Here is a 13,776-nt window from a genome sequence, read left to right as displayed (position 1 = left end):
AAACCGTTTAAACCAGCGTTCACAAGTATCTTGAGATGGAGCATGTTCACCATAAGCTTCCCGAAGTATACGATAACTCTCAGCAGCACTTTTCTTCAAAATAAAATAATGAATTAAAACTTCCTGCAATTGCTCTCTTTTGGCACAAAATTCGACATTTTTAAGCATAAAAATGTATATGATGTTAACACCTTCAGAAAATTTGACATAGGAAGTTTTGAAGCTTACTGTCAATACAACAAAATAGCATACATATCAAATCATATATATATCAACATATGTGTAACTCCATCTATTGAAAAAAAAATCCACATTATTAACCGGTACACCTGGTACTTCTGCAAAATATTTTTGGTACTGCATTTGAGTATGACAGAATAGTTACTAAAGTTTTAAAGTCATGTGCCCAAATGTGCCTTTTGCTGTGGTTACCCTGGAGATTTTAAACTAATGCTTATATGATTTCCTTAAATCCTTGGACTTTTGGATTGTTAAGAGTTCAGGAGGAATGTATTTGGTGTAGGGTGCAGGGGTAGGTTTTTTTCTCATTTATAATTGAAGTTATTTACATTTTTTAAGTCAGCATTTATATGTTTTGCTAGTTATGGCTGCATTATTTCTTCAGAGTCAAAAATGCACAACAGTTCATTTCTTTGAACACTTACCTCCCTTAGACTGGATTGATTTGGTCATAGATTTAAAGGATTAAAAAGTAGACTAGGTTGTCGGGGAGATGGGTCTACGTTTCATAAATTGAACTAGAATGTTGAGGATTGTAAGGACTGGGACATTTATTAAAGGTCAAAATGTTTTAGGAAAAAGAATGAGGTGATCTGTAGCATTCTTTCCTTTTGCTCAAAGATTATTAACAAAACTGATGAAACAGGCTTGCTTTCTTAATTGATTAGCTTTAGCTAACTTGGTAGAGGCAGATAGAGATGGAACTAGTGCTGCTAGGAATTTGTCCCTGACTTATATAGTTCTGTATAGAATTGAAATGCTACTTTAAATCAATGAAAGTTTCACTGCTCAGCTTTTATAATATTGAAAATCCCTCAAACATCTTTTCTAGGTTTATTTTTTACACAGCATTTCTCACCATCTGATTTACTTTCTCTCCCCGTTCCCTCACACTAGAATATAAGTTCACAAAGGAAAAGTGTTTTACAATTTTATTTTGTATATTTCTTTATCTTCAGTAACTTGAACAGTTATGATACTGAAATATAAATATATGTAAACTGTTGAAGATATTGTTGGTTTTAGAAAAGTGATTATTTGCTTGTGAATTTCCTCAGGTTATATTGCTATATAAAGTAGAAGTAAAATCTATTGCACTATAAAAATTCTGAACCCAGTACTTACCTTAAGAGACATCATTCTCATATTCTGATTTTGCCCTAGTAATTGTTGATTACTTTGGATTGACCATTATGTATTGTGATTTCTTTTCTCTTTGCTTCTATACAAAATCTGACACCAGCCAGTGACAGTTATTTCTCTAAAGGTCTACCGCAATTTAAACCTTTGCAAAATGGGCAGATGACCTGAATAGACATTTCTCCAAAGAGAACAAACAAATGGCCAAGAGACATATGAAAAAAAAATGCTCAAAGTCCCTAATCATCAGAGAAATGCAAATCAAAACCATAGTGAGATTTATGAGATATCACCTCACACCTGTCAGAGTGGCTATCATACAAAAATCAACAGACAAGTGCTGGCAAGGATGTGGAGAAAGGGAACACTAGTTCACTGCTGGTGAGAATACAGGTTGGTGCAGCCACTGTGGAAAACTATGGAGTTTCCTCAAAAAATAAAAAATGGAACTTCCGTTTGACCCAGCGATCCCAATTCTGGGAATATATCCTAAAAACCTTAAAACACCAATCAGAAAGAATATATGCACCGTATGTTCATAGTAGCATTATTCACAATAGCTAAGATTTGGCAATAGCCCAAGTGCCCATTAGATGAATGGGTAAAAAAGCTGTGGGACATTTACACTATAGAATATTATGCAGCTGTAAAAAAAAGGGATCTCACCCTTCGGGACAGCATGGATGGACCTGGAAAGTATTATGCCAAGTGAAATAAGCCAATCTGAGAAAGACAAATATCACATAACCTCACTTATTTGTGGAATCTAATGAACAAAATGAATTGACCAACAAAATAAGACCCAAAGCATGGAGGTGAGGAACAGACTGACATACCTTGATGTGGGGTTGGGGGACGGGAAGAGATAACCAAAGAACATAATGCATAGCCCATGGACACGGGCAATAGGGAAGTGAAGACCTGGGGGAGGAGTGGGGAGGAGCTGGGAGGAGGAGAGTAAAAGGGGGGAAATGGGAGATATCTGTAATACTATCAACAATAAAAAGCATTTTAAAAATAAAATAAAACTTTGCTCCTACCATTTTTCTTATCAGAAAAGTTATCGTTTCCCCTCCACATTAATCAGTACTATATTGCAGAGCACATTCTCTTATTTTAATTGTCATGGCAGTGCTTGTTTGACATTTATTGGGATGTTTAACTAAACTACATTTTAAACTTTCAAATATCTACTATCTTTATTGTGTAAAGTGATACAGCCTTATTCATAAATTTCTTGAAGGCTTCTAAGATAGAAAGGAAAAACTTATCTTCTCTGAAAATTAAGAAAAGGGACTGTTAAACTATTTAGTAACTATAACAGCAGTTAAAACGAGAGCTGTGTAGTGAGTAATAGAGACTCTCCAGGTAAAAGATAATTTTGTTGAATAATATTCTGGTCTTGTATCATTTTTTATTGATTTCTGAGAAAGGGAGAGCGAGAGAGGGATAGAAACATCAGTGATGAGAGAGAATCATTGATCTGTTGCCTCCTGCACACCCCCTACTGGGGATCAAGCCCAGCTGCCGGCCCGGGGCCTTTCTTCCCTCCTGTGCCGCCCCCTGGTGGTCAGTGCAAGTCATAGCGAGCGGTTGAACTTCTGGTCAGTCGCACTCTCAAGGGGACAATTTGCATATTAGCCTTTTATTGTATAGGATTACTTTTAATCAAATTAAGTTGAGCGAAACTGTAATGAATGATAGTATAGGCAAAAAAAAAAGAGGGGTGAATTGAGATAAAGTCTTTTAAAAATGGTTGCGGCCAGGCTGGCATTGCTCAGTGCTTGAGCATGGACCTATGAACCAGGAGGTCACGGTTCGATTCCCAGTCAAGGCACATGCTTAGGTTGTGAGCTCTATCTCCAGTGTCGGGCGTGCAGGAGGCAGTTGATCAATAATTCTCTCTCATCATTGATGTTTCTATCTCTCCCTCTCCCTTCCTCTCTCTGAAATCAATAAAAATATATTTATTAAAATAAATAAAAATGGTTGCTTACACTCTGTCTACAAAGGAAGTATTGTGATGATAAATTTTATTATCTTCGTTTTCATTAAAATGACTGGAGAAGATGGAGAAAAGTTTGTGGATTTCTGCTTTTATTTGGCTTGACTTAGTATTAATCTCAAATGGACTCATTTACCTATTACTATTGAATCATTGTAATATTGTTATTACTTTCACTTCCATTTTCTCTCAGACCAAAAGTATGCACAACATTTAAAGCACATAAATTGTTTTGTTGTTACTGTTGCTTTCTATTACTTTTGATGTTTTTCTTAAATTCTTTAGTTTAAAAGAGCACAGATCATTAAGTATAAAAGTCAATAACTATCACAAATGATAATCAAAATTATTTGATAACTTTAAAAAAGAATTATTTTACTCTTTGGAAATATAGGGTAAACAGTTTGGGCAAAATTTAAACAAAAATAGTAATTTAATGTAAACTGTATCTGGGATTTTAAAAAATCTTGTCAACAGGTATCTCAAAATTATTATTGAAGCACAGTTTTTGATTCATAGTTTCAAAATGTTATCCATGATTTCTGCTATTAATTTTTTTTTTACATTGTACAAGTATTCCTGAATCTTTGCTCATGGGAAGAGAAAAATAATATAAAAAGAGGTGAAAGTCAGCATCCTATACATGTCTACCAAATCTTCCTCTATTTAGAGCTACCACTTAGAGTATACTAGAGGCCCGATGCACGAAATTCTCAGCCCTGCCTGCCTCACCGGCCCTCACAGCCCCGGCTCTGGCTTCGTCCGGAAGGTCTTCCTGATAGTTGTTCTACTGTTCAGTCGAATTAGTATATTAGCTCTTTATTATATAACTTCCCATACCTTTTTCCGTGCATATACCTTTACAACAATATTTTTTCTTGTTTTAAACATAAATCAGAGGTCTATTTTATAATATGTTCATGGCCCACTGTTAAAGTTTTATGTCATTATAGATTTTATTTGTCTTTACTGCTATAATTTCTTTAAAGGCCCTCCTAATGATAGATACTTGTTTCCAGTTCTTTGCCATTATAAAATATTTCTACAGTGAATATCCTTGAACATATATCTTTGTGAACAAGTCAATAATAGTTCAGTAAGAATTTCTTATTGATTAGTACTTTCTCTGTATTCTAGAGGTTACTGTGTTAATTATATGTGGCAGATATGTGCACTTGTCTTGATGGCTTTTGCCATATAAATGTTTTAAGTAATTATGTAGTTTAGTCAGTTGACCTTTTTCTTTTTTATCTGTTTTATGAATTCTGAATTTCTAAATTACTTTTATTCCTTTCCAGAGATATTTCCACTTTAACTTTTAACTGTCACTTGTAAAACGCTTTTTTTATAGAACCTTGTAAATGATGGCAAAATGTATTAGTATGTGACACATTCTGATGGCATGTAGTAAACACATAAGGAACAGTGAAATGTTGATGGTCAATTTCAGAGTTACAAAATAAATGTAATGAAGTCTGGAAAAGCATTTTGGGTTTTATGTTATTTATACAATCATTGTAGGTAATTTTTACTATTAATAAATTCATTTTGACAAGTGATATGCTAGGCACTGAATGATAACAGTAGTCCAAAGATAAGAAGTAATCCCTTTCATTGTGAATCCTTTACACATGATGGCTTCCCCAGTTATCAGAAATTTCTCTCATCTCTAGGTAGCTGCTGCTGCCATCCAGTTCTGATAACCCAACAAATATACTAAGCCCTTAGCACAGCAGGGCTCAAAAGTAAAAAAAATCAGCCTAATTAAAATTATCCACAATTTTGCAATTTAAAATTTCAAAAGTGTGTGTGTGTGTGTGTGGTGTTGCATACTATACATAGAGGAATCAGAACACTAACATTTTCATGTGTTTGGAGCCTCCAATTTGGCTCTGTGACTAATTATCCCACCTTTCTATCTTGATACCCCACAACTTGGGCTCTTGAAACTTGGGCTGATTTTGCCCTACCTCCAGTAATTTCACATGGAAGTAGCTTCTAATTTTTCTGTTTTTTTCCCCCCCCTATAATAGGAGGGAATACTTTTATAGGAGGTACCATGAAGCCAGTATATCTTATCATCAGCTCACTTCTCTCTACCCTCTCTTCATTCCTGATTGGTATAGTTTGAAATATTATAACTTTGCTCTCTCTCTCTCTCCCTCCCCTTGTCAGTAGGGGAGATTCATGGAAGAGAGAAATAGCCTAGGTAGAGTAATCTCTCATTGGGAAGAAATGGCAAGGAAAAAGAAAGTGTTTTTCTTTTTTGAAGGGACTGAAACATTTACAACTCAGCAAATTTGGACAAGTTTTATAATAATTAAGCTACATTATATTTTAACTAGATTTTTTTAGTGTATTTGCTAACCTAACCACTACGTAATACCTATTAACTTGAATTTGCCTTTAAAGTCACAAAAAGCACAAAGCACTGTAGTGCTTGTAACACTCTTCCATATTATTGTAGGTGGCTAAATGACCATGGAATCTGGAGCAGAGAACCAGCAGAGTGGAGATGCAGCTGTAACAGAAGCTGAAAACCAGCAAATGACCGTTCAAGCCCAGCCACAGATTGCCACATTAGCCCAGGTATTAAATACATGGAGAGATTCCAAGTTGCTTCTCGTCCGAGAGGAATATGTTTTTATTACAGAGATATGCATAGAATGAACACAGACATTCTTAGACTATCAAAATTCCTATTTTAGTATTAGACTAATTTTAGAAATGATAGTATTAATTCAGTTGCATATCAGAAAAAAGTGATTTGCTAAACACTGATACCCTATGTGTAGCAGCATGATTCAGAAAATTACATTTTAACTAGTGGGCAGATTAATTGTCTCTTAAACAAAGGAAGAAAACCTTATAAGTGCTTTTTTTCGTATCATGCAAATTTATTTTGGGACATAGGAATGCAGATAATCTGAAAGGCTAAGTTTATATGTGCTTAAACTAAAAATATAGGATAAGTAAATAAATTGACACACAAGTAAATTTCAAGGATGATAGTTTTTGTTTCCTGTATATTTTAAATATAATTCATGATTCTTTCATTTTGTCTTTGTCTGAAACATTCTATCTCTAAGGTTATATTCTCTCATCATTTTTTGTTATTAGATATTTTTCCTTAAATAGTTTATTTTATTAACAACTGTTTGAACATATATGAGAAAGATGGCTAATATAAACACCAAATAGCAAAAATAAATATGCTAGGTAAGAGTATGATATTCCCTGTTTCATGTGAAGTCTCCCAGCAGAAAATAATCCTAGCAGAGGCTCTGGGATATCATACCTCAGCTTCCCAACGAGTTTTAAAGCTCTCCTAGAGGAGTCACTGAGAAAGAATAGCATCTTAGGAAATAGAGGGCCAGCCATTGATGGTTACCACACTGAGTTAAAGTGTGGGCCAAAAACTGGACCTCCAGCAGGAATATAATTGGGCTGATCTGTTTTCTCCTGAGGTCACTCAGGCCCACCTCCAGTCTTGAGGAATAGAAGACACATGAGGAAGTAAATGTATTCAGATGAGTCAGGTGCAGGAACAAAGAAGGAGAACCAGGGCTTTATCAGTACATGGTTGGAAAACATGCACAGATAAGAATCTGGGCTCATCCAAGCATTTGGCCCTCTAGTAAGAAGATACAATGCCACGGGGGATTTTGATGGTGACAGCGCTCAACATGTCTCTCTCTCTCATCACACTATCTTTTTCTGGCCTGATGTCCTCTAAGTCTGCTATAGTACATCATTCTGGAAATTCCTTCCCCCTCCTGACTTTATTGAGAAGTTTGTGTTCTTAAAATAGGAAAGCATGATTTCCAGTGGTTTCTTGAGCAAGTTTGGGTAAAGAATTGGTAAAGAAATCATTTTTCTTTCAAATTTTGAAGACAAGTAACTTCTAGTGTTGCTGTTTGAGACTAAATGCATCTCTTATTTTGTAACTCCGGCATCTTAAAAAAATCTCTTCTCTGTTCATAGTGCTTCATTATTTCATTATTGGGTTACTAGGACCTTGATTTGGACAATTTTTCATCCATTGTCCTATGTATTCAGTGGGTCCTTTTGTAGAGGGAACTCATGCTTTCAATTCTGCACAATTTCTTTAAATTATTTGGTTGATGATTTTTACTCTTTTCTCTCTAGGATTCTTGTGATACAGATGTTATACCTATAGAATTGTTTCTCTAATTTTCTCATCTCTTCTTTCTTGTTTTATATCTCTTTTGTCTTTTTGTTCTGTTTTCTGAGAGATTTCCTCAAATTCACATTCTAACCCATCTGTTGAAATTTTTTTATTTCTCCTGTCATGTTTCTAAGAGTTTCTTTTGTTCTCTGAATAGTCCATTTGTGTTTTAATAGCATCCTGTTTATATTTCACAAAGGCAATATTTTTTCTTTTATCAGAATATTAATTAGGTTTTATTTTAAGTTTTCATCTCTGTACATAGATTTTCCTTTATAGCTTTCCCCCCCTTCCATTTGTTCTGCTCTTCATCTTTCATATTAGAATGTGATTTGTAGTCATCTGTTCAGGTTTAAAAGTAGGGAACCAAAAAGCTGTGTTGGAAGCTCTGTGGATATGTTTGAGGCTTATAATGAGTTGTGAGCTTCACTTAGGGTGACTGGCTGTATATTTTAGGTCTTTTTTCTGCCCCTTGGCATTGGTCAGGTTCCCCAGAGAAAGCTTCACTAATACTCTGCTTGTATGGTAAAGGCCTAGGTAAATACAGAGAAGACTGAGGTTTAATACTCCGCCTTCAGCAGTTCCCTGTGTTAGACAGTCAAGTCTAGAGACACTCTCTATCCAGGGAATCTCCACTTCTCTGGCACCATGGGATACCTTAGTTGTTCTCTCCACAGGGAGTGAGGAGGGGTTTCAGTTGCTTCTGAAACAGCCTTCCTTATCCTCATCCTTTCACTCCACCTTCCAGGGTGTCTTAGATCCCAAGCCCTTAAGGATTTTATGGTGCAAATCATGCTTTCCCTGCCTCCACCCTATGCGTTGGCTTTCTGAGGTCTTCTAAGTGTAATACCATTCATCCATCTGCTTTCCAGCCTCCAAATTTCTTCTTTTTTTAATCCTCACCTGAGGATATTTTTTCCCCATTGATTTTTAGAGAGAGTGGAAGGGAGGGGAGAGACAGAGAGAGAGAAACATTGATGTGAGAGAGACACATCGACTGGTTGCCCCACCCCACCCAACCCGCACCGCCTGACCGGGCTGGGGATCCAGCCTGAAAACGTGGTATGTACCCGTGACCCTTCAGTCCACAGTCCGATGCTCCAACCCCTGAGGCAAACCAGCTAGGGCCAGCCTCCAAATTTCGTATTCTTTTCCATTCTCATGCTTGCATGATTATGCCTGTAAAAACAAAATCAGTTTCATGAAATTTAATTGGAGATTCAGGAAGGAGCAAAATGATTATACACATGTTCAATATGTCATTCTTACTAAGCAGTCCTCTAGCACTTAAAACTTTTGAAAACAGGGTGGCATGGTGTTTGAGTTTTAGGAAAGCTAATTACCATTTGTATATTTTTTTGTTCTTTTTATCCCTAATTACAGTTGTTTTCACTTGCTCATCCAAGTCTGTAACACATACATCATACATTGTCAACATAATTTCCTTTTGTCATTCCGATATCTGCTTTTGTTTCCATTGTTAGTCTTTTTTTAATATATATATTTTTTAATTGATTTTGAGAGAGAACGGAAGGGAGAGGGAGAAAAACATTGATGTGAGAGCAAAACATTGATCGGCTGCCTCCTGCACACCCCCTACCGAAGATTGAGCCACAACTTAGGTGTGTGCCCTGACCAGGAATCGAACCAGCAACCTTTCTGTGCATGGACGACTCCAAACCAATTGAGCCACTCTGGCCAGTACTTATTGTCAGTCTTTAATACTAGAAAAATATAATAAAATTGTCTAACATTGTTCTTGGCATATAGGTCCCCAGTAACTGTTCACCAAATGAGCAAATAAAATTCCTACCCCAAATTTGTGCTAGCATAGGAATAGTTAAGTACCATCTGATAGACATATGGCATAAGAGCCCTTTGTACCTACATATTGACTCATTAATAGTGCCTTCTTTTGTGCCTCAGGGAAAAAATGGTTTCTCTTATATTTTCTAAACTCTGCTCCTTTATTCCTTCAAGAGGAAAATAAATCCTTAAAATATCAACTATTACCAGTTTAGTGATTTATTTGGGGGGTGGTAGAAATTTTTACCTTATTATACCTATTAATACTTTCTCATTAATGAAAGGCATACTAGTAATTAGTTTAAGATAAAACTGCTGTGTATTATAAAATGTGCATTTGTTATAGACTTAGTAGCTAAGTTTTGCCCAAGCTTGAGAGCAATTTATTTCAGAACATGATTTATTTAATACATGTTACTAAGAAGACTTTTATGTTTAGGTCTAGCATATTGCTTGACTTTCAGTAAATTACTTAATCTCTTTGAGGGATTGGCATTTCTCTTTCTAAAATGGATATAATCCTGATTACCCAGGCTTGATATTTTTGAAGAGCAAAATGAGAAACTGGGTATGAAAGCAGGTGGGAAAATGTAAAGTTCCATACAAATAAAGTAGTATTTAGTTTTCAAAGGAAGTCTATTATATATTTTGTTATTACATTAAAATAGTATTTTGATTTTTGTCATTTGGGAGGAGTTGAAAAATGGGGACGGGGATGTATTTGAAGTCTTTTTATTTTTTAAGAATATTAAATTTAATCATTAGTTTCTTTCACACCAATGAAATACTTACCTAGCAAAAAGGTCATCATTTTGCTGCTAAATCTTGCTTTATATTCAACATAAGTACTCCCAAGAAGGTATCTGTGATGGTAATTTTTTTCCATGTTCAACACAATAGGTATCTATGCCAGCAGCTCATGCAACATCATCTGCTCCCACCGTAACATTAGTACAGCTGCCCAATGGGCAGACAGTTCAAGTCCATGGAGTTATTCAGGCGGCCCAGCCATCAGTTATTCAGTCTCCACAAGTCCAGACAGTTCAGGTATGTGTATAAAAAGTTCTGCATCTATTTTTATAACTGTGGTTTATAGTCATATCTCTATTCTTTCATTAGTTATGAAAATAGGGGCATTATGTAGTTCAGAGTTTATTTTACTTTACAATAAATGAATATGCTGCATCTGTATAGTCACTTTTATAGGAATGCATATACCTAAGAACAGACATAGAAGAAAAAGATTTTCTTAAGCTATAGAAGAAAGAGAATTGATTGGGGGAAATCTTTAATAAGTACATGGGATAAAATGAAAATGTTTGGGAGAGACTGTAAGGCTCATGTACCTCAATTAAGGAAAATTAAGAAATAAAACTAATATCTTTGTAACTATTTTTTAAACATGCAACTAAAAAAATAAACCCTTGCCAAAAATTAACTAATAACCTTACCTAAGATATTATTGAATTTAGAGATTACATAAAGCATTTGTAATACCAGCTGTGTTTAGGGTTCTAAGTTACAGAATATAACTTTGAAATAATGATATTTCAGAAAGAGCACCTTAAGAGTCAGGGATTATACTACACATTATCTCATTCTTTAGAGATATTGTTCCTTTGAGTTGGATCCAAAGGAATTAGAGGCATGTAGACCTCTGAAGGTGACTACTCAATTGTAGGGAAAACCTAGAGCAGTATACATCTTTGCGGTGAGCTTATTGAAGAAGAAAAAAAAACTTGAACGTTCATTCAAGTAGGCCATAACCCCAGCCTCCCATTTCATATTTTTGCTTCACAGTCTTCCTGTAAGGACTTAAAAAGACTTTTCTCCGGAACTCAGGTGAGTCCTAGGTCCTAGATTTGGAGAGAACTATTTTTAGAAAGGAAGGTGAGAAATTTTTCTTTATGTCTTTGTCCTTCTCTGTAAACATGGGATTCAGGTTTGAATAAAAATCTTAGAGATCTTCTAAGTCTAGGCCAAACTTGTTACTTATCCAGCTCTTAGTCTGTGGCTTAATTTCCCTATCTGTCTTTTCTTCCTTCCTCTAAATTGTAGCCCAGCATTGCTTTCAAAGGAAGGAAGGTCATATTATCTCCTGAGGTAACCAATTTATAATTTTTAATTAGGGATAATTGCTAAAATATTGTTCCATGTGATGAACCAGGTATGCCTTTTCTTTTTTTTTAATCCTCACTGAGGATATTTTTTCCATTGATTTTCAGACAGAGACCAGGTATACCTTTCACCAGGTGATCCCAGTTAAGCAAGTTTTAACTCCTTTCTGTTAGACTGCTTCCTATTCCCATCTCCCACCCCCTTCCGATTAAAAAAATAAAAGATCAGACCAAACAATTTTCTATTTTTCTTCAGTCATTTATTGTGTGGTGTAGCTTTGATTCCTCATTACCATCCTCGTTGTCTTCTGTGGGTGAGCCTTGCATTTTCCTTGGGCATGGTAGCCAGACTGATGGGATTTGTAGAGGGGAGAAGTGTCTCCTTTGTCCTGGGAGCATTCTGTTAACGTTGAAAGGACTTGTTAGATCTTGTCTGCCATATTATTCTTTTGTGTATTGAGCTGCTGTTACCTCCCCGATTCATTATGTCCTTGTGCTTTTGGCTTGCTTGAACACTTAGTGGGGAAAAAAGGATGTTTTCATGTGAAATCATTAAATTGTAGGAATTTCCATACTGAAAGATACCTGGAAGGGAATTTTTTACCAAGTAGGAGTCAGTATTGCCCAGTTAAAAATGGAAGAATTTGATATTTCTGTGGAGTCATAGTGGATGGGTTATAGTCTCTTATACTTTGCCTCCATTTTTATTTCATTAATGTTACCTTACATTCTCTATCCTATGCCATTACTAATTCCCTATTCATATCTTCTTCTTGATAATAGTGGAAAGATTCTAAAGCTCACATTAATCTTTACTTTTTCTGTTTCACTTAATAGTAGGAGGTCTTTCTATAAAGAACACCAAAAAGTTACCAAAATTATACCCACAAAATTTGTTAAGATTACAGTTTTTGGTAATATGTGATATTTGTTTATTCTTATTTTTAATCTTTACTTTGTGACAACAATAATAATAATGTGGACCTGGGGTTCATAGGGCCATTAACTCTAGAAATGGGTTCATCTTTTCAAGAACACATTTTTTCCATTAAGGTGAGTTATGCCTATAATTGAAAGCCTGAGTTCTATAAACAGAGACATAAATAACAGTATTTTTTAAAAAGGGCCTAAACCATGGAGAATCTATTACATTTTAATGGTCACTTCAGCTGGTTAACAGTGGCTAGTATTAATAACTAGGAAGTAGTTTACATCAAAAAAGGTGATCTCCAACAGGAGAGAAGGGGTTTCTCAAACTTCTAGATGGGAGAATAGTATTATTTTAGAACAGCATTTCCAAAATATACAAGGCACATTTCTCAGGTGTGAGAATAACATATTAGGACTTCTGTTTATATTTTTTAATCTAAGAATATCAGAAACTAAGCTGTAGTAATATTCCATTTATTACTTGACATTGGTACCCTAACTCTATCTTATGTATACGTAAGAGTCAAATCTCACATATTATGTGAGTGACATAAATGTATAGAAATTAACAGTGGCGTCCTCACTTTTTATTTGTTGGTTTTGGATGCATTTTTAATACAGTGTAATTTAAACATGTCAGAGGATTTATGGATTACCTTAAATTACATTCATTCCTTCAACAAATTTTTATTGATCAGATGTTATGTGCCAGTCACTGTTCTAGGTGCTTTGAAAGACAGCAGTGAACAAATAATACTTCCCTATTCTCATGAAGATCACATTTGAGCGAAGAGAAACAATGAAAAAATAAAATATGTCAGGTGAGGATAAGTACTGGGAAGATGATTAAAGCAAGTAAAAGTGATGGAGAATGGTTTGGAGAGAAGGGTGTTCTGTTTTATGTCGGGTGGTCAGGGAACATGGTAAGCAGAAGGCAGTGAAGGAGGCTAGCCCATCTATATACTGTATATAAAAGGCTAATATGCAAAGTGTCCCCTCGGGAATTCGACTGGGAGACCGGGAGTTCGATCACTCCCTATGACGTACACGGACCACAACAAGGGGAGGGGGGGCCGCGGAACGAAGGAAGGCCCCAATCGGCCTGATTGCTGGCCTGGCCTACAGACCCTACCCATGCACCAGTTTTGTGCACCTGGCCTCTAGTACAATAATAAAAGGAAGTCCAGAGGCTGAGAAGTGAGAGTATGGAATAGCGAGGAATAGTGAGAAGATGTAACTCAAATAGAGTGAGCAAGGGGGAGAGTAGTTGGAGATGGAATTTTTGATAGAATCTTTACAATACTGTGTAATGTCATGGGAGCAACGATAAAAATCTTTTGTGCAACATA

The 13,776-nt window shown here is 35.6% G+C and overlaps 2 protein-coding genes across 7 annotated transcripts in view; one reads left to right on the top strand and one right to left on the bottom strand.

Moving 5' to 3' along the window:
* Positions 1 to 13,776, top strand: part of CREB1 (cAMP responsive element binding protein 1) — a 54,025-nt gene that overhangs the window by 16,086 nt on the left and 24,163 nt on the right. For 5 of the 6 annotated variants that reach the window (XM_014546081.1, XM_005874217.2, XM_014546084.1 and 2 more), the window contains exons 2-4: positions 5,853 to 5,974; positions 10,281 to 10,427; positions 11,181 to 11,222. In XM_014546081.1, coding sequence (XP_014401567.1) covers positions 5,861 to 5,974; positions 10,281 to 10,427; positions 11,181 to 11,222 — 303 coding nt within the window. In that variant the 5' untranslated portion in view covers positions 5,853 to 5,860. The remainder of the gene's footprint in view (positions 1 to 5,852; positions 5,975 to 10,280; positions 10,428 to 11,180; positions 11,223 to 13,776) is intronic. The other variant, XM_005874218.2, reaches the window with a different exon arrangement.
* The window catches only part of METTL21A (methyltransferase like 21A), a 40,865-nt gene continuing 38,824 nt past the window's right edge, over positions 11,736 to 13,776 (bottom strand). Inside the window, exon 4 of the mRNA XM_014546086.1 lies at positions 11,736 to 11,897. Coding sequence (XP_014401572.1) covers positions 11,787 to 11,897 — 111 coding nt within the window. The 3' untranslated portion in view covers positions 11,736 to 11,786. The remainder of the gene's footprint in view (positions 11,898 to 13,776) is intronic.

Source organism: Myotis brandtii, unplaced genomic scaffold, assembly GCF_000412655.1.
Source record: "Myotis brandtii unplaced genomic scaffold, ASM41265v1 scaffold43, whole genome shotgun sequence".
NCBI lineage: Eukaryota > Metazoa > Chordata > Mammalia > Chiroptera > Vespertilionidae > Myotis > Myotis brandtii.
Note: the sequence above shows the minus strand (reverse complement) of the source record. Positions and strands in the feature narration are given on the sequence as shown.